The 19,800-nt window shown below is 39.1% G+C and overlaps 1 protein-coding gene across 1 annotated transcript in view; it reads left to right on the top strand.

Moving 5' to 3' along the window:
* Nucleotides 1-9,774: 9,774 nt before the first annotated feature.
* Cdh20 (cadherin 20) overlaps nucleotides 9,775-19,800 on the top strand; it is a 57,523-nt gene continuing 47,497 nt past the window's right edge. The window contains exons 1-3 of the mRNA XM_026404645.2: nucleotides 9,775-10,020; nucleotides 18,138-18,432; nucleotides 18,970-19,089. Of these exons, the coding sequence (XP_026260430.1) occupies nucleotides 9,775-10,020; nucleotides 18,138-18,432; nucleotides 18,970-19,089 (661 nt within the window). The remainder of the gene's footprint in view (nucleotides 10,021-18,137; nucleotides 18,433-18,969; nucleotides 19,090-19,800) is intronic.

Raw genomic sequence — 19,800 nt, 5'->3', positions numbered from 1 at the left:
GCCTTTGCACCAGTGGGGGGGTGAGGTTCTTTGCCTCACCTCTGTTGGCCCCCAAACTTGTCCTTGGTGCCAATGGGGGGGTGAGGTTCTTTGCCTCACCTCTGTTGGCCCCCAAATTTTAGACCATCACTAGTAGAAGGGAGGAGGATGAAAAATGCCATGACACCAAGCCAATTGAGGGCTCCTTTGAAAAATTGTACCACCAGTGACACCATCAGCAAAGATGCCAGCATTACCACAATTCGCTGCACCAACAGATAGTTCACAATGCATACAAGTGATACATAGTCCAGGCAAGTTGTGCAAGCAGTTCAAAGTAGAGGAATCTGTCAATATGTCCATTTCCTCCCAAAGTAAATCTACTCCTTGATTGAGCATTACTTGTTGAGTTATTATTCACTGATGCATCAGTTTATACAGTTTGTTGATAGCTACCGAAGAAGCTGTAGTTTGGTTTTATCTTTGTCTTCACCGGCACTGGGATGAAGATAGGAATTCTGGCAATGATGCTAGGAAAAAAATTATGTAACATTCCAACAGGCATTAAGAAAACAATTTTTTGAACAATTTACATTATCCTGAACAGAATTATTAAATATAATGAGAAGGAAAGGTGAAAGCAAACAAACAGATCTGTTAACCTCCTTATTTGTTTACATATTAAAACAATTTTCAACAGCTGTTTACCCAATCTAAATTAAACCATTAAAATCACGTGAATAAAAAAAAATTCGGATCCATTTATTCATGAGCGCTCCTCATATAAGATATATGGACATACACACATACAGACATACAACACAAAACAGAAGTGTGCGCACATAACATACAACATATAAGACAATAATAAAGGCCTTGTAGCTTTACCTAGGTGAAATCTCCATTGCAATGTTTAAAAACTCCACAGTCAAAAAATAAAACACAGTCAAAAAACAAAACTGATCAGAAAAACATTAACCTAGGTTTGTATGAGCTCAAAAAATAAAATAGAACTTTATGATGTGGGAAAAATGCAATAATAAAATAGATATTGAAAAAAGGCACCGTGGTTAATCACTGTCGCAGATGTAAGAATAGCCAAGCTGGAGCTCTGGATATCAGCTGTTATGGATTTCAGTCAAATCATCTTCTTTTTCTGTAGAAATTGTTTTGGTTAACCTCTCTGGAATCCAAATCGGCTGCTGTTCTCCCTGTGGGAACACACAAACGGAACCCCGACTCCAGACAATAACTGGGTCGGGACCTTTCCATTGTCCTGTTAGAATATCTTTCCAAAGTACCTTAGGCTTATGTACATTTTTCGGATACATATGTCTTTCCGCAGCACTAAGTCCTGATGAATCCAAATTTAGAAAGTTTAGAGTAAAAAGGGTTATTTTAAGTTTATCTTTGGGGGATATATACCCCTTTCCAATTCCCTCTTTTTGCTTTAATAAGTACGTTTTAATAGTTTGATGAGCAAAGCAATCTTTTTTTCCGCCAAGAAGGTATCTCGACCACCTTCAATTTAACCTTTTAAAGCCTTTCATTTATCATGTATACTGTACTTTTAAATGTACTTTTTCACCACCTACAGCTTTACTCTTTAAAATGAGGCTTATATTCTGTTTAAATCGCTAAATGTTAGTTTACATGGCTGCCCTTCAACCAAAGGCTCTTTTTTTTACTCCATTAAGAAGCTTTGTCTCAATCTGCCATGTACAAATACCTTTTTTTCTTCTTTCTTCCTTTCTTAAGCTTTTAAAGTAAGTCTAGTTTCCTCAAAATCTTTTTAAATGGCATTTTACAACTTTTTACTTTACCACACAGAGATTATCTCATCTAGAAACATTTCTTTTTCCTTTAACCTTTTATATTAAAATATATTTCCACATCTTGAATCTTTTTATCTCTTTTTTAACCATTAACCCTTTTTATAAATTCACATTCTAAAACAACCCTTATAAAATTTCTGATTTAGACAAATTACTCCACTTTAATAAGATGAAATATTTTCATGTTTTCTAAGGTACTATTATACTGTAATTGAAACCCAACTGAAACTTCTTATACTCTCTGTATATAAATTACACATGATAGAATCTTAACTCTTAGTATTGTTTTAGCAAAGACACAGACCAAAGCAATATTAAACCTTTTTTTTCCCATTTACCAATTTATGAAAACCCACATAATGTTTAAATATATTACCTTATGGAACTTAATAAGTAAAGAGTACTTGATTTTATATTTAGTGGTTGATATTTTAACACTTTAGCTTGGTAATTAATCAGATGTCTGTAAAAACCAAGATCTTAGACAAATGTAGTAAACAGAACTAGCCATCTCTTTCTTGTTGAAGAAAAATCCTTCTACAGGATACCATGATGGTCCCATTGATAGACTTAATAACTCGTCTGTAAAAAGCCATGGGCTACATTTTTGTATTGTATCAACATATGCCCTAGCTGTTCTTGGTCTTACTGGGGTGCCTCCTTTCTCTAACAATTTGTCTTCCTCAGAGGCGAACAAATTCAAACCTTGAGTCAACCATTTTCCCCAGTTTGCCTGAGAAAGTTCTAGGAACAGGCAACTTGAAATAAAAACAAAATAAATCACAACAAGAACACATTGTTTTTTGAAATGGTCACCCATTTTTTTTGCTCTCCTTCAGGAGCGAGCAAATTCACTTACCCCCAAGCTTCAGACATCCCACGTACGGACCACCAAATGCCGCAGTCTGGCTGGGCACAAATCACGAGCCACCAAAGCAGGAACAAATTTTATTTTTTCTACTGCAAGAAAAAACCTCACACACGCTCCTGGGGAATCCTCCCGAAAAGCCACGAGGCTCCTCCAGCAACCCCCAGCCGGAAATAACTATCCGGGAAAACCCTCCTCCTGCACTTCGACAACCAATGGGAACTCCCGGGGAATCCCCGTGAGAACTAAAAATAGCGCGAGAACTCAAAATTAGCGCTAGAACTCAAAAGTAGCGGCAGAGGCGGATATTAACGCCTTGCCTGTCAATCAATACTGTTGGCAAAATGCCAGGGGCCATACAGACTCGGCTGTGGCTCTCAGCACTAATCCATATTTATCACTCTGGTTCTAACTAGTGGTTCCTCCCAACTTCCTGCCATAACCCAAGCACGAAAGTTTATGTCATGGTTATTTCATCTTTTCTCACCCCCCTCCCTTCATGTCCAGTCAGTTGGCAAACAATGGTGACTCTACTTCCTCCAGATTTCAGACATGCACCAATCTCCCCGCCTCTAGACAACCAAATATGTTCCAAGCACTTCATTCCAATATCCAAAGCTCCTAGCCAGTGGTTTTTGCCCTTATTTCCTGTCTCATATCTCGTTACCTCTCCTGAATAGACCATATTGTCTAAACAAACTGAATTATTATTCTTCCAGATAGGCCCTTGATGTTGGGTATCTGCACTTTGGGTCTGTAGTTTTTTCACCTCGATTGGCCCTCCTCTCTTATCTTTCAAGGACTGGTTTGTGAGCTACCTTAAACCTTTTACACCCACACAGAAATCACATCTCTTTCTTCTGACCTGGACTGGCATCTTGTGTTAGGGGTCTGGTGGCCCTTATCACAAATAGATCTGTACTACAATCCGTTATGTGCTAAGCACATGCTGTGGAGTCACTTCTGGGGAAGAATTCTAGTTCATCCTCTTACCAGCTAAGGAGCATTTACTAATTATCCATGGCACAAACACATCACCACCAAACTCAAGGAAATAGGAAGAAAAATGCAAATTGTGTCTCCTGAAGAGGTGACCCTAGCACACCACTGTTGGTCTCTTTGTAAAATGGGAAAATAGAACCATTTATGGAATTCTTATAAATATTAAAATATAAATTAAATTAAATATAAATTACTCAACACAGCCTGGCATAGAATAAACACTCCAGGCCATTACTTCTGCTGCTATTGCTTGTGCTACAGCTGCTACTACAATACATCATCATTGATGTAATGCTGCAACACTTAGCCTATTCCTACTACTATTTCTGTCACTACTGTTCATGGTAATATCTCCCCTGATACTGTAATCTCCTTGAAGGAGAGAAAGGTAACTAATATTTATCTACTATTTTTCAGGACAAAACTAACTGTCTGTCAAACACTGTGCTAGGTGTTTCATGTTTATTTTCTCACTTAATTCTCACAATCACCCTATGGAATAGAGTCTATAATCATCTACAGTTTGTAAATGACAAACTAACACTGGAGGAGTTTGTTACTTGCTCAAGATTGCACAGAGAGTAAGTGGTATGGCTGAAATGCAAACTCAAGCCATTCTTTGATTAAATGACCTTGATACTACTAAAAATCTTAATTTTAGATAGCAAATTTATCTGTTCTCCAAATTCTACTTCCTATGGGTGAATGTTTGTGGTCCAGGAAAGACTACAGAATTGCCCTACCTTCCTGAAGTTTTATGCAAAGGCAAAGTAATAAAGAGAAAACACTGAGTAGCAATTATTTGCAACTTCTTATCAAAGAAGAACATTAGCCAAAGGATTACGTTTCAAATACATGCTTTTTTAATGAACAAGCACAAATTTAATGCAATTATAAATGCCTCATAAGATGAGACATTAGTGACCACGTGGGACAATTCTCAAAAATCAAAATTGATCATTCTTGTCTGACTGCAGTCAAAGAAATTGCCCATGGACTGGACTGTACTTTCATAAGCTTGATTAAAAGTGAAAACTAGAGGAATGGTAAAGTAGGTCACAAACTTTCTGACTCCTTGAGGATTAAAACATTTACTAGATACTAAGTATGTGTGAAAGGATCAGTAAGAATCTATTTGCCAGTCTTGGAGGCTAAGGAAGGAAAGACAGGGTACCCTCAACTGGAAAAAGTGATTATAATGAGAATGAAGAGCAGAGAGAAATTAAGCATGAACTTGAGCAGAGGATTTCTAAAGTGGGGATGCCTTTACTCATGACCCAAGCAAGGGAATTTATAGCTAGCAAGTCAACATGCACACAGAAGACACAAAGCAGGTCTCATGATGGAACCAATCGGGTTTTTCAAAGCCAGCTCTTAATTGTATAATTCAAGCTTTCTACTCCTTTTGTGTTTGTTTGTTCTATTCCTCTCATCCGTATATGCACACGAGCACGCTTATATCCCTATCCTTCCATAAAACTAGATATTGCTCCGCAACTTCAATTAAGCCACCTTGAACCTTTTCCCCACCCCAGGAACCCCACAGTTCCATTTATAAGACAGCACTCCCTCCCATAAATTAGTTTGGTTTTGGGAAAGAAAGGGAGGGCAAAGAGGAGTCAGAACAGGAAAGAAAACTGACCATAGTTTGAGTGAGTACTATGAAAGCTAAATCTCTAGGCTCAGTAGTTCCAGTTTTTGAGGAACCTGGAGAAGAAAGAAAAGAATTAAGTAGCCAAATTTGAATAAGCAAGACTTTCGACCACCTGTTCCAAGAAATCACCATAGAAATTAAGTATTCTTCATTTTTTCTTTTGTTCATTGTTAAGTAACATCGTAATTCCTCAGTTCCATATACACCATCAATTAATAATTTCTGAGTGGTGAAGGAATAAAATATGGGTACATTAAATATATATACACTTATTTTAAAACGCACCCCATTTCAGAAGTGTTAAGTTGGGAAAAGGGGATGCTGTGAGCCAGGTGAGGCCTGTGATGGGAAATGGAGGTGAGAACACAACTCAAAATACAGGAAATCTAGTAGCTGGGTAACTCTTCTGGCTCTACTGAAATGTGACTGCCTTCACGGATAAGTGGCTTTGGGAAGGCTGATGAGTTGATGGTCACAATGAGGGATGGAGCTTGTCCTCGTCTAATGACTTCCCCCTAGGAAGAAATGGAGATGGATAGGACCACTGTAGTAAATGAAATGACTTCTGGTCCAAGAACAGCTCACCTTTCAACATACAAAATCATATTATACACCTTCCCCAAACAGATCCCTGATGGCAGATCTGGGTCATTGACAGAGATATGTGTAAACAAAACTAGTAATTTCAAAGTTTGGTTACCGGGGCACTGAAAATATATTTTATGAAATTCCACAATGAAGATATTGTTGTTCATGAGCCACAAATATTATCTATCATTACATGAACTTTCATTCCCATCTAGACTGTGACACCTATGTCATTCTCTGGGAGTCTGTAATCTATGTTGAAAGATTTTTGACTCCTAAGTAAAATGAACATGCTCATATTTCTCAAGAAAAATCCTTGATTGTGAGGCAGAATAATGTTGTGACATAGAGTTTTTTGTATTCTGATTTGATGTTGATGTACCTTATGGTACACTGACATGTTTCATTGTAATATCTAACATTTCCATAAAGTCTCTTTTTTTATTTTAAGTGTACTTTTGAGGCTCTTTCTATAAGTAAAGGTGATAGCTTAAGAAGTTTAGCTGCCTAAAACCATGACACCACTATCTCCATTCCCCTTAGTGAAGGTATTAGGCCATATCAGAACATTGAACACCCCACCTTCACATGAGGAGTACTAACAGTTGCCGGCTGCTTCTGCAGAGATATCACTAGAGCTTTTCTAGGTAATACTTCCACTAAACATTGAAAAGCTCAGGAAAACTAGAATAATGAGGAAAGAAATCAGAGGAAGACCATAAAAACCCAGTTCATTTCAAGAAGAAAGCAGTAACCATCTCTCCCCACTACGTTTTAAATATCATAATGAGTTTAAGTAACAAAATAAACAATTTACTGAGAGCACACTTTATAGGCAACTTTAATTTCTTCCAACTGTGTACATTACCAAGCTGTTCACTTTCTTAAGGAAGGGTGTGTTTGTGGGGGGGGGGGTCTTTTAAAAGACTCATTTAACACAAAAGTCAATTTCCACTAATGTATTCTCATGTAGCATATGTAGTCTTCCTAAACAGATCTATATATACAAATATTCTTAGATCAGTATCTTCCTTTATAAGAACAACAATTACCCCCAAAACACATAATCTATTCATATCCATACAAAAAAACATGAATATGAGAACCATATCATTTATAATACCTGCAAACTGGTTAATATTTCTGATAGAACTAATTTTTCCCTTCATTTGTATAAAAGCAGCTTGAATGGTGATAAAAATAAGTAATTACTGTATAACTAAATATTTACTTTCTAAAAAGGTGTGCAAGGAGTGTTTTTCATGCATTTCATCCTCATGAAGCAGAAATAATATCCTTTCTATCAAATGTCTCCATTAAGTTCTTTAACATAGAAAGAGTTAACAGGCAATTCCCCTTCTCCCTCCCATTCCCTCCCACCTCTCTTCCCTATTTAGTGGTAATCCTCTTCTCATGCTCTTCTTCCCTACTCTATTTTGAGTCACCTCCCTTATATCAGAGAAGACATTCGGCATTTGTTTTTTAGGGATTGGCTAACTTCACTTAGCATAATCTGCTCTAATGCCATCCATTTCCCTGCAAATGCCATGATCTTGTTATACAAAATACATGTATGACGATGTGAGGGGGAAGAAAAAAAAGAGAGAGAAATGTGTCACAGTAGATTGGGTAGACAGAGGTGATGGGAGAGGAGGTAAGGGGAGAAGGGGATAGGAAGGGCAGCAGAATAAAATAGACACTAGTATTGCTGTATGTATAAAGGTGGCCGTATAACCAATGTGATCCTGAAACCTGTACACGTGGAAAAATGAGAATTCATACCCCATTTGAATCAAATGTATGATATGTCAATATCATTGTATTGTCATGAGCAACTAATAAAAGAAAGAAAGAAAGAAAGAAAGAAAGAAAGAAAGAAAGAAAGAAAGAAAGAAAGAAAGAAAGAAAGGAAGGAAGGAAGGAAGGAAGGAAGGAAGGAAGGAAGGAAGGAAGGAAGGAAGGAAGGAAGAGTTAACAGGCAGCAGTCTTTGTTACTGAATCTGAGAAGTCCGGGGACCATGGGGTCTCACAGGATCACCAAGGGCTCTGCAGGCCTTTTGGACCCCAAAGCCACTTTTGAATGTGTTCAGTGAAAGGGAAGAAAATAAGAACTTTGCACTAGTTTGTAGGAGGCCCAAGTGAGCAAAAGAGGAAGATGAAAGCTGAGGCAACTGAACTGCCTACAAAATATTCATCACAAAGTTTCCAATGGATACTTTTTTTTTTTCTTGAGCTCCTCAGATCACACCTACAGGTAAACTCAGGGGGGTTTAATTAGTAAGAATGTATGCCCAGTTTGTAAGAAATGGGGAAACATAAAGGACACTACTTTACATCTCCCAAAATTCATTCTGTCCATGAAATTTAGCCAGTGGAAACAGAATACGGAACACTTACACACCCACACACAATGCACACTTACATCCAAAGCAAGCTGCTAAAACTGATCAAAGAAAATAAGTGATATGAGTGCTTAGGCACTCTTACACAGAAATGAAATAACATATTGTACAAAATGAGTATAAGATATTTTAAAATAGTATATTTATAAGATATATTTAAATAGTGAATATTAGAAAGCAAAAACCAGTTCTAATGACGACAGGTGGAAGATGAGAAATGAATTAGAATCAATGCATTCATTTTAAGTCTCTTTCAGAAAAGGAAAATTATTTAGTTGCATAGATCTGAAGTCCCCCAAGTATACATATTTGTTCTAATACATGATAGCAGTTCTTCAAATTAACAGTGAAAATATTTAACTCATGAAAACATTTTGGTTGTTTTGACAGTATGGCTTGAGTGTTATGCCACCTCATTAAACCCAACCAAGTAAGGAAAGAAAAGGTTGATGAAGTCATAGCCCAGGAGTGAGGTCACCAGCTAAACCCAACTTCATAGCAACAAAAGAAGTCTGACTGATGAAAGGTCTCCCCTGGGTAGAAGTAACATCCTTTTGCCTAAATGAGTCTTTCAGGTCAGGAAAGGGAATTTGTTGGATAGACTCTTAGCTCACTCATGGTAGCATGTGACTAATAGCACTTTGAAGTCTGTTGGGAAGGATATAATGATTAACTGACCATTCAGTGTTCTACAAAGGTCACATTAGCAGCCCCTATCAGTGCTTCAAAGCTGAAGCACTAGAGTGTGAATCTTGAATTCTCATGAGCTCAGAGAATGACTAAAGTCAGAAGTGATCCATGACTGCTTAGAAATGAAGCCTGAGACTCCTAGCATTATCAATAACAGAGATAGGTACAAGATAACAGGGTGGGGGGGTGATTTCACTGTTTTTTTTTTATAAGCCAAGAAAAGCAATTGAAATATAGTTATTAACTAAATTTTGGAAGTGAACACTGTTTTTAAGGGTTCAGAAGACAAGCTGAGTACAAATATTTCAAAGAAAGTACTTTTAATTTTCAAACCAATCAATAATACAGTATACCCTCCAGTTAAGTTGTCCTGAGAAGAAAGCTATTCACTAGTTTTATTTCCACTGAGTCCATATCCAAAGGGTTGGGATGGATTACAACAAAAGATGTTGTCTTCTTTGTACCAAAATATTATATCTGACTAAAGCATTTCTAGTCGACTCTTTAATTCATTGAGTAGAAAACTGAATATTTACTGACTTTTCTTGAAAGCCTGCACCCAGCCCATAGGAAAAGAATTTGACATCATCACACTGTGTTTCCTTAATTTGACAGGAAGTTAACTTCAAGCAGACTGACTTGAATCAGGATCTCATTTGGGAAGCATCCGTATCCAATAAACTTTTTAATTTGGAAAATACTCGAGTACCAGTGGCTTATCGTCCTATACATTTCTTTCCAAAATCCTGCAATCCCATGTGGACTTCTGGTAGAATGAGCAATGCAAAGAGCTGGCTTGGACTTGGCATGTCCTTATACTTCTGGGGATTGATGGACCTTACAACCACCGTTCTCTCAGGCAACTCAACACCACAAGGTGAATTAGAAACACTCCTGTCAGACAAGCCACAGTCACATCAGCGAACCAAGAGGAGCTGGGTTTGGAACCAGTTTTTCGTTCTGGAAGAGTACACTGGGACTGACCCTTTGTATGTTGGCAAGGTAAGATGCACCCAGCAGAAAGATAAATTATCAGCATATCTGATGTAACAACTGCATATAAAGACAAACTGAGTACAAAGGCTCGCCTAAGCCTATGCGTGAGGCCCAACTAGTGGCATGTTACTCGACCCCTAGCATGTCAAGTATAAAATATAGCTTTTGCTCTGTCAGACATCAGTTAAAAAGGAAAGATTTTTCTCCTTGTCCATCCCTATGTTCAGAGTTACAGAAACTAAAATGGGGGTTTTGGAGGAAATGCCTTAGACCCTTCCAAGAGCCAGTCCCAACAGGGGCAACTGCAGCCCCCTGGGAATGACAGGATGGGAAGAGCGCAAGGGAACCATGAAGGGGAGAGCAGAGGTTTTATGCTTTGTTTTTTTGTTTTGTTTTGGGTTTTTTTTTTTTTTCAAAGCATGTCCACAGGTATAGCCTAAGGCCCAAATTCAATGGAAAAAAAAAAAGAAGAATAAAACATTCTTCATTCTTCATTTCAGGATATCCTAGCATGTGCTTTAGGACAGATGGAGACAATCAATGAATATATTTATAAACTTTATGCTTGAATTCCCTTGATTTATCTATCATCATTTCATTTTTAATCCTGGCTCTCTACTGTGTTTACTTTATTTGGATGTTAATCAGAGACCATTTTGTGAAAGCAACCAAGTGAGAGAGAATGGGAGACAAGGAATTAATTAGAAAATAAATAATTCATTCAAATGGTAACTTTAAAACACTTGTTTATCCCCAAAGCTAAAAGCATGAGTTTCAGACTCAAACACCTGTGGTTCAAAGCCTGGGTTCACTAGGTACTTTCAGAAAGACTTTGGAGGTCAACAAGCCCTGTCAGCCCTGCCTCCTCAGCTGTCCAATGAGGAGAACAAAAGAATTGAAGAGTTGCTACTTCTCAGGAGTTGTCTGCCTGAGATCTTCTCCACTCCCACTCACTTCTCAACCCAGTTACCTGGCTCTGTCCCTACCTCTGCACTATTCACCACTCGGCAGGACCTACCTACTGCCCAATCCAATGACTTCACTTTATGGAACCTCTTACTGACAGCTTTAAAGATCCTCACCCATCCTGCCTTCCCATTTCTTTCTTCTCTATCAACATCATGACCATCACACTCCTGGTTTTCCTCCTCTATTCCCAGCCTCATTTGCTGGTCCCCTCCTTGGGCTCAGTCATTGCTGGGTTTGTCTGATTCACCTAGGTGCTTCCCCAATCACACTCCTTCCCTGGTGGATGAGCCACTCCTGTGATTTTAAACACCCTCTCTATGTGAATAAGTGTAAAATCTCCATCTCTGATTAAAACTACCCATCATACTCCTGCTACATATGTGATATCACCATGTTTATGACTCACAGGTCTTTAAAACATATCATGTCCAATGAGGAATGCTAGTTTTTCCTTTCAAACCTAGTCTGCTCCAGTCTTCCCTATCTCAACATTACCATCACCCTATTTAAAAAAACAAAAACCTAGTGGTCACTCTTCCCTTTCCTTAAATGCCACATTCTCTCCATCTGCAATTCTGTTAGTCCTATGCCAAAATAATTCCAAAATCCTTCATCTCTCTCATCTCTACTTCAATAATTACCTTTCACCTGGCAAATACCTAGCCTGTTAGTCTCCTTGTATGCACCTGCACATCCTTCCAACATATTCTCCATATGTGATTTTTTTAAAAGTATATCAGATTATGTCAGTTTTCAAATCTCTTTGATGTCTTCCTATTGGAAGGGAAGGAGGCCCTCCTAAAGCCCCCCACAGCTTACTGACCTGGCCTGTCTCTGGCATCCAGCCATGACCTATGCTACTCTTGCTCTTGTTCTGTTCCAGAGACATGACGTTCTGGCAGTTCCTACAACGTGTCAAGTGTTTCCTGTTGTTACTCCATAATTAAATGCTCTTCTCTGATTTCTCCCATGATTGGCTCCTCTTTCTCCTTTTCCTTGGCCTTTCTCAGGAGGAGTCCCTCATTTACTCTCTCATCATCATTTGTTTCACAGCTTTAATCACAACCCACAATATTTATTTTTCATTTACATGTTCATTGTCTGGAGTCCCTGACTAGACCAGAAGATGAATACAATACGGATATTGCTCCCATTTTATCTCCAAGGTCTAATGTGGCATCTGTCACATACAAGATGCTCAAAAAGATATTTAATGAGGATAAATAAGTGAGCACCTTGTATCATAGTAAGGATTAGAAAAACTAATGTATATAAAATGCTTAGCACAGTATCTGGTCCAGAGTAAAATTTTAATCGTCATGACCTTGTGGAAATAAGTAGCAGCAGCAACAGTGTAGGGAGTTCATTACGGGAATTTAGCAGCTTCCTAATGCATACCTAATGCAGCTACAAACCCCATGGCCTCAAAACCTGAGTTTCTTTCAGTTCTCTTTTCTTATCTTTTTATCGTTCATGTACAATTAGTCACTGTATCTGTCCATACTTCCTTGCCAGTCTCTCTCAGAGTTACCTCTTCCCCTCCTAGCTGTCATTACTGTTATCCTCTATTCTTTGTGATTAGATTAACTGAGCTGCCTATCTCCCTGTATGAAGTTCTTTTACACCCTTCTTTTAGGGCCCAGGACATTTTACCTCCTCAAAGCACCTTCTCCAGCACGTTGCTCCTCTGATTAAGAAAGTATTGCAACTCTTGAATGTTTAGCCAAGCTCCTGGCACAGGTTCAAAGATTCCTCCTCCCTTATCCAACCCCTTCCCACAATTTCTCAAATTAGGAACTCGTTCCACCCAAGCCAGATTCCTTACAGGCACACCCAATCCATCAGTACTCACCCCAGATGTGTGCCCATGTGACTGTCCTGCCAAGGATATGCTATCACCTCTTCTCTTAAGTCACATTCAGATTCCTTAGGGTCTCAGCTTAAAAGCCACTTCTGTCATAAACACATCTTCCAAGTACTCAGAATTCCAAAGCCTTCTACTCTTTGATATTTTTAAGACACATCTTCCATGGCTATTGCTAAAATAAATTTAAGAAAAGAATACATTTGGATCAAGTAATTGCTTTGTAGGTCTATACAATTCAGGACTCTCTTCCTTCCTTCAAAGCATAGAAACTGATATTTGCTCCCCAATCTTGTCTACACCTCCCAGACCTACCATAGCAGGAAGACAAGGGTAGCTAAGATTTTATTGGACTACCACAAACAGTACCACAGTACTGTTTCAGTCACATTCACCTGAAGCAGGTCATTTAATCATTATAACAATATTGTGAGATAAGTAGAGATAAGTATAATTAACCTAGGGAACTAGGCTTGGCAAGGTTACATTCTTGCCCAAAGTTATACTGAAGTAGGAGGTAAAGCCTGGATCAAGACATCTATCGCTCTTACACCAAAGCCATGGGATTTCCTTTACCTTACTCATCATGTGGCCAGTGACTTAAAGACAGCCCTGAGGACACACAGGGAGATCAGGCATGTAACCAGCCTGACTGCTTCTTGAACCCTTTATCACTGATGCTCAGGAGGATTTAGCTGTGTAGCACCCTGGAGGACTGAGTGCTCATCCTGTCCTGACTTCTTCCACCCGACCACAGGACAGCCACACGCCTTAGCATTCATCTGGTCCCGTCAGCACACCAGTAATGGGGGAAGGTTTCACCCTGCCCTGGGCATGTTACCTCCACATGAAGAGAGTTATACAACCCCCTTCACTTTCTTTTGAAAGAAAATTCATCCACCTTTCATTCTCTTTATCCTGGGGTCATTCACCTTGTCACCTTGAGCTCCAATAGAGAACCTGCCAGAGTATTTGCCTATTTCAGGAAGGAGCATGGCAACAATTATCAACTATAATTGGTGTGGCCTTATAAAATCCACACGGGGCTTTCTAGGAACCGGCAGCGTGAGTTAAGGCTAGATTACACTGATGTATGCAAAAAGAAGACACGGAGAGCCTGTGCTTTTACAGGAATCTGAGTCCAAGTCATGCTGAGGTTAACAACTACATGGACACTAACCACAACTGTAGCACTTACTAAATTTTCAGAGCATCAGAGAACCCTCTGAAAACAAACTTTTATTTGTTTTCTTTACATATATTTTTACTTTTTTTTTGGTGCAGTACTATACTAGAGATTGAACCCTGGGTCCAGGGTTGTTCTGCCACAGAACTATGTCTCCAGTCGTTTGTTTATTTTGAGGCAGTGTCTGCTAACTTGCCCAAGTTGCAATCTCCCTGCCTCCAAAGTTGCTGGCATGTGCCCGAGCACGGCTTATCACCCTAGTTTTCAAAGTCCTAAATCAACAGAGATTTTGGAGATATTTTTTTCCATCACTTGCTACTCCTTTCGATGAAGATCTTAAAAACTAAAGAATTGGGGCTGGTGTTGTAGCTCAGTGGTAGAGCACTTGCCTATGTGTGAGGCACTGGATTCAATTCTCAGCACCACATATTTATAAATTAATAAATTAAATAAAGGTCCAGTGACAATTTAAAAAAAAATTTTTAAATCTAAATAATTATTAGGATAAATAAGATACCAACTATCTTATTCTGTCTAGATTGTTTTTTTTTGGGGGGGAGGGGGGGCGCGAGGGTTGCCCAAGATATACATAACTGTGTGCTGCCACCTGCACTGTGCAAGACCCTTGCTTCCTCTGAATAGTATTCAATGTTAGTTAGATTAAATAGGGATAAATATAAAACTCATTTTCATTGCACTGCCAATTTGTTGAGTGACTTCAAGAAAAGCTATTAAGGTTCCTCTTTGCATTTTTGCAACCAAATATATATTCTCTGGCTGTTAAACCCCAATACTCCATATATTGACTGTGTTGATTTTAAGCTCGTTAGTGTCACACCCTGGTAATCACCTTTTCACACTCCACTGTGTGATCTGTGATGGGACTCTGCAAGCCACAATCTCTTTTTCCAATTGGCTCCCCATAGGTTCTACCCTTAGAATGTACCAGAGGGAGGATGAGAGGCTGGAATGGAAGAAGGGACTGGCTCCTTTACTTCCCAGCAGTTGGTTCTAGTTTGGCGGCTTCTTCGCTCTCAGCCCCATTACACCCACTCAGCAATACCCGACACAAGTCCGCAGGACTTGGAGAGGGGTGAACTCCTCTAAGTCCTGAGGTTCCAGATCAAGAGCAACTCTCTCTACTCAGAAGCCTGGCCCAGCCTCCAAGGTGCCTCCTCCAAAGGTGGGAGCTCCAACTCCTGCTCTTCTTTGCTCTGCCACAGGGGCCTTAGTTATTTCCTGGAATTACTATCATTCTGATCCTCAGTGTTTCCCTCTTGCCTTTTCAGTCCTCGAAAATCAATGTTCTCTATTAAAATAACAGTAGGTTTTGTTCTCTGACAAAATCCTGAACTAATACTATTCCTCAGAAATCAGTTCTGCACAAGGTCTGTACCTACCCCTTCATAAGCTAATGCTCTTCCTGGCCAAGAGAGGCCTCTTCTGCTTCTCTGTGGGAATCTTTCCTCTCTTCATCCTTCCCTCCCTTCTCTCGCAAACATGCAAACACACACTCAGAAGCCACCGGAAAGATGATAGCTCTTTTAAAACAAAGGCAACATGGCTCTACAAAAAGCCTTAGCCCCAACCCAACACCATGCTTTCAATAAAATTTTATTGAGCATGTACCACATGTCAGGGCTGACACCAAGATGAAGGTCACATAGCCCTGCTGTCAAGGAATTCACAGTCAAGAGAGTACTTGGAATTCCTTTCCCAATACAGAGGAGAGCAAAGACAACAGAGCTGAGATTCAGCCCAGATTACACTGGACATGAAGCAACCTAATGAACCCCAGGAACCAAAACTCTGTCCTCAGGAGCAGTGACCTGAGCTTCTGGTGTTCGTTAGGCACTCTTCAAGGGCACAGCACCCATCCTCAGCCTAAGTGTTCCTAGCCTTCTAATGTTCTCAGGCCAAAACATTTTAGATGGTAAAAGATCACCTCAAACAGGTCAGAGTTCATACTTTATATCAACCTCTATCCCCCACCCCAACCTGAATAATATATCATGCCCTAAATTAGCTTGTTTCATTTTACATCCTATGACATATGCCTTAAAAATTCTCTCTCTCTCTCTCTCTCTCTCTCTCTCTCTCTCTCTCTCTCTCTCTCTCATACACACACACACACACACACACACAGTAAACAAACACATACACATATATTTTTTTCTTTTTTAATTTAAGAAACATCCCAATATCTTTGTCCTTTTCCTAATTCCATTCCTCTACCAGAGAACACAGTTCCATATGGAATAGATTTTCATTTCTTTGTACACAGGTCCAAATGAAATATCTTTCTATCCTACACACTAAGAACTGGGCGCTTCTGCTTTTTTATCTGCATAGAGAAAATTTGAGTTGTTAAAAAAAAATAAAAATAAGTTCTCACCTTTCTTCATTCTGTGTAATTACTGTACATGGAATGAAAAAAGGTGAGAACTTCATATTGTACATAGAATGCTTTTAAAGAAAAAAAACACAGTTATTTTTCTGGTCAGTTTTATTCTTACTTCCCTTTTCTAGATAAGACATAGATGAGTTCCTTTAGGCAGCAAAATTACTGCCTGCAGGACTTGGCCAGAAGTCAGTTTGCAATCAGCCAGTCACAGCTTCCAAAGCCATCCCTGTCTGGGGATGTTGTGAATACATTCCAGGTGTCTTCTCGGTTCCCATGCTTGTTAGTCCTTAGAGAAACAGCCCCACCAGTGCTTCAGGCAGCCATCAGGCTACCATAACTAAAAAGCCTACAGCTGCTTCTGCCTTCTTGGCTGCACTCCTGGAGGCCTGATGCAATCAGGGAAGAGTGAGTATGTTAATACCCTTTTCTCTGTGCAGGTACATCATCATTGTAACTGGCCCCATTTTTAGTGTTTCTATTATGGGAAAGTCACTGTGTTTACATACATTAATCTCTAATGATCCCAGTAACCCTCCAAAGTAAGTATTACTACTGTTCTCTGTTTATAATGTGAAGAATTAAGGGTTACAGACAGTAAATAATTTGTCAAGGGCATTCAGATTACAACTGACACAGACAGAGTTCAGGTCAGATATATTTGGCTCTCTGCCCTAAGCTTAACACTGGCTGTCTGTTTTATAAATTAATCTCATAAACTCCATCACTGAACTATGCAGTGTTAGCAGTGCAGGCAAAAACAGAGTTTAGTGATGTTGATTAAATTTAACTAATTTTTGTTGTCCCCTTTATAAAAAGACCATTACCTAAAAGCAGCACAAAATTCTAGGCTTCTTGTCACTCATATTCATTACCTATAATTATTAATGCAGAAATGTGTTTCTAAGCCAGAAGTATAAATAGACTCCTCTACAGTATTATTATAAAACTATCTAGGAGGAATATAGCTGGTGGGAAGATAAAGGGATGTCCCTAACTCAAAGACACACACACACACACACACACAGAGATTTAAGTGATTCAGTTATGAATCCAAGGACAAGTCCCATCAAAAGGAGAGATACACTGATATAAAAAAAAAAAATACTCACCAGCAGGTAAATTCTATTTGACGTGTGAAATACATGGGAAAGCACAGTTCTACTAAACAAATCCACCAAATTGGAGTCACAGAAATAAAGAATTGCAAGAATTCCTGGAAATTATTTAATATTTCCATATAGTAGACTTAGCCTCTTAATGAATCACTTCATCAATTTTTCAGCAAACATTAAAATTTTTGATATTCCAAAAATTAATTGATAGCAATTTTTCAAAAAATTTTAATATATTTAGGCTATCCACCCCCTCCTCCTTCATTTTTTTTCTTCTTCAATGGAAAAGTAAAGATTCCTCCCTACTAGACTTCTTTATTCACACATCAAAAGTCTACACTTTTCAAGATATTTTCTATCTGTATTCTTCAAGAAGATTACTTTTAAAATAGTATGCTCAGGATTCTGAATATGTTGCAGAAAAAAATATTAACCAACCTCTATTTGCTCTTTAATAACAATCATGTTCAAAGCTTATTAGTTCTTTGTAGACAGACTTTTTAAACATTTAAGTGACAAAAAAAATCCCTGGGTGAAGGTTGGTTCTAAGTCCATATCCAATGAGATCTTGGTGCTTTTCTCTCCCAGCTTCATTCAGATATGGACAGAGGAGATGGATCCATCAAATATATCCTTTCTGGAGAAGGCGCAGGCATAGTGTTTACCATTGATGACACCACTGGTGACATCCATGCCATTCAGAGGCTTGATCGAGAGGAAAGAGCCCAGTACACTTTAAGGGCTCAAGCACTGGACAGGCGGACAGGCCGACCAATGGAGCCAGAGTCAGAGTTTATCATCAAAATACAAGACATCAACGACAATGAGCCCAAGTTCCTAGATGGACCTTACGTTGCCACTGTGCCAGAAATGTCACCAGTGGGTAAGGTGGTGATTCACTAACTTTCACAAACAGCAAATGCATTATGGGGGCAGGTGGTGGGGATGCAGAAAAGGAGACAATGCACAAGGCAGCTCACAAATTACAAAACTGAACCCAAAATGACAACTAAGTCCCTTGACAGAGAGCAAGCTACTTAGGCATATAAGCAGTCGCAGTAAATAATAAGAATGAATTGTTTTCCAGCTCTGATTCTTTAAAAACAAAAGAATAGATTGGCACGTACATACATGCATGTGTGTGTGTGTGAGTGTGTGTGTGTGTGTGTGTGTATTTGATTAATAAGGGGGAAGCATTTTGCTATTATCAAAAAACAATGAAGACCCAAAGACTGACTGGTTACTAAGAATTTAAACACAATAATTATCATTTTGTAAAACAAGTACAAGGTAGGAGTTAAGGAAGCCTGACCTAGAAAGGGGAGTCTGCCAATAAAGCAAACATAATATCTACAAATGCTCTAAGACTGACCACTCAGGATTGTATCAAGTCTTTAGCAGATTTCCTTCTTTTCCTCAGGCACTTCTGTTATCCAGGTGACCGCCACAGATGCTGATGACCCGACCTATGGCAACAGTGCCCGGGTGGTGTACAGCATTCTCCAGGGTCAGCCATATTTTTCCGTGGACTCCAAAACAGGTATCTGATTCAAGAGTCAATTCAGAGGCGTTTGCTTTATTTCACAATCCTTTGCAACCACTACTTAGGACAGACCCAACTCTCTTTCTCAAGAACTCTCCAGGGAGTGTGTTAACCAGATAAGATTTGTTATAAGCTTTAGGATTAAGAGAGCAAACTAGCATTGCCCTGTGGGTGAGAACAGCACGATGCATACACAGTGTGCAGGGTGACGAGAAAGGCAAAGTATCTTACTAGCCTCTATAAAGTTCATGGATATATTTATTCCCAGGGACTAAAGTCTGTTATAACTTTAATAAGATCCAAGAGGACACACACATTCACCTGCACTCACTCTAGAATCATAGACTCTGAAACCAGAAAGAGTCACTGGGGAATGGTCCAGTGCATTGCCATCTACTTAACAGATAAGGAAACTGTGAAATCAAGAACCACATTCATCTGGTTATGGATATGTTCCTTGACATGTGATCTGATATTCTTTCCACTAAACCACCCTGTACTAAAGAGAGCACAAGGCCAGAATTAGTGGCTTCTGGGCCAGACAGGTTTTGATGATGGAGGAAAGAGCACATAGGATGTGGCCCTAAAGAAAGACAGATTCTGATAGGCAAGTTCTAGTAGGGAAATAAGCAGAGATAAATGAATGAGTAAGGAGCAATATGGCAGGAAAGGACACATGTGTTGGACAAACCAACAGGATTCCCTTAA

Source organism: Urocitellus parryii, chromosome 13, assembly GCF_045843805.1.
Source record: "Urocitellus parryii isolate mUroPar1 chromosome 13, mUroPar1.hap1, whole genome shotgun sequence".
Lineage (NCBI taxonomy): Eukaryota > Metazoa > Chordata > Mammalia > Rodentia > Sciuridae > Urocitellus > Urocitellus parryii.
The sequence above is the reverse complement of the archived record's forward strand: the minus strand, read 5'-3'. Positions and strand labels throughout refer to the sequence as shown.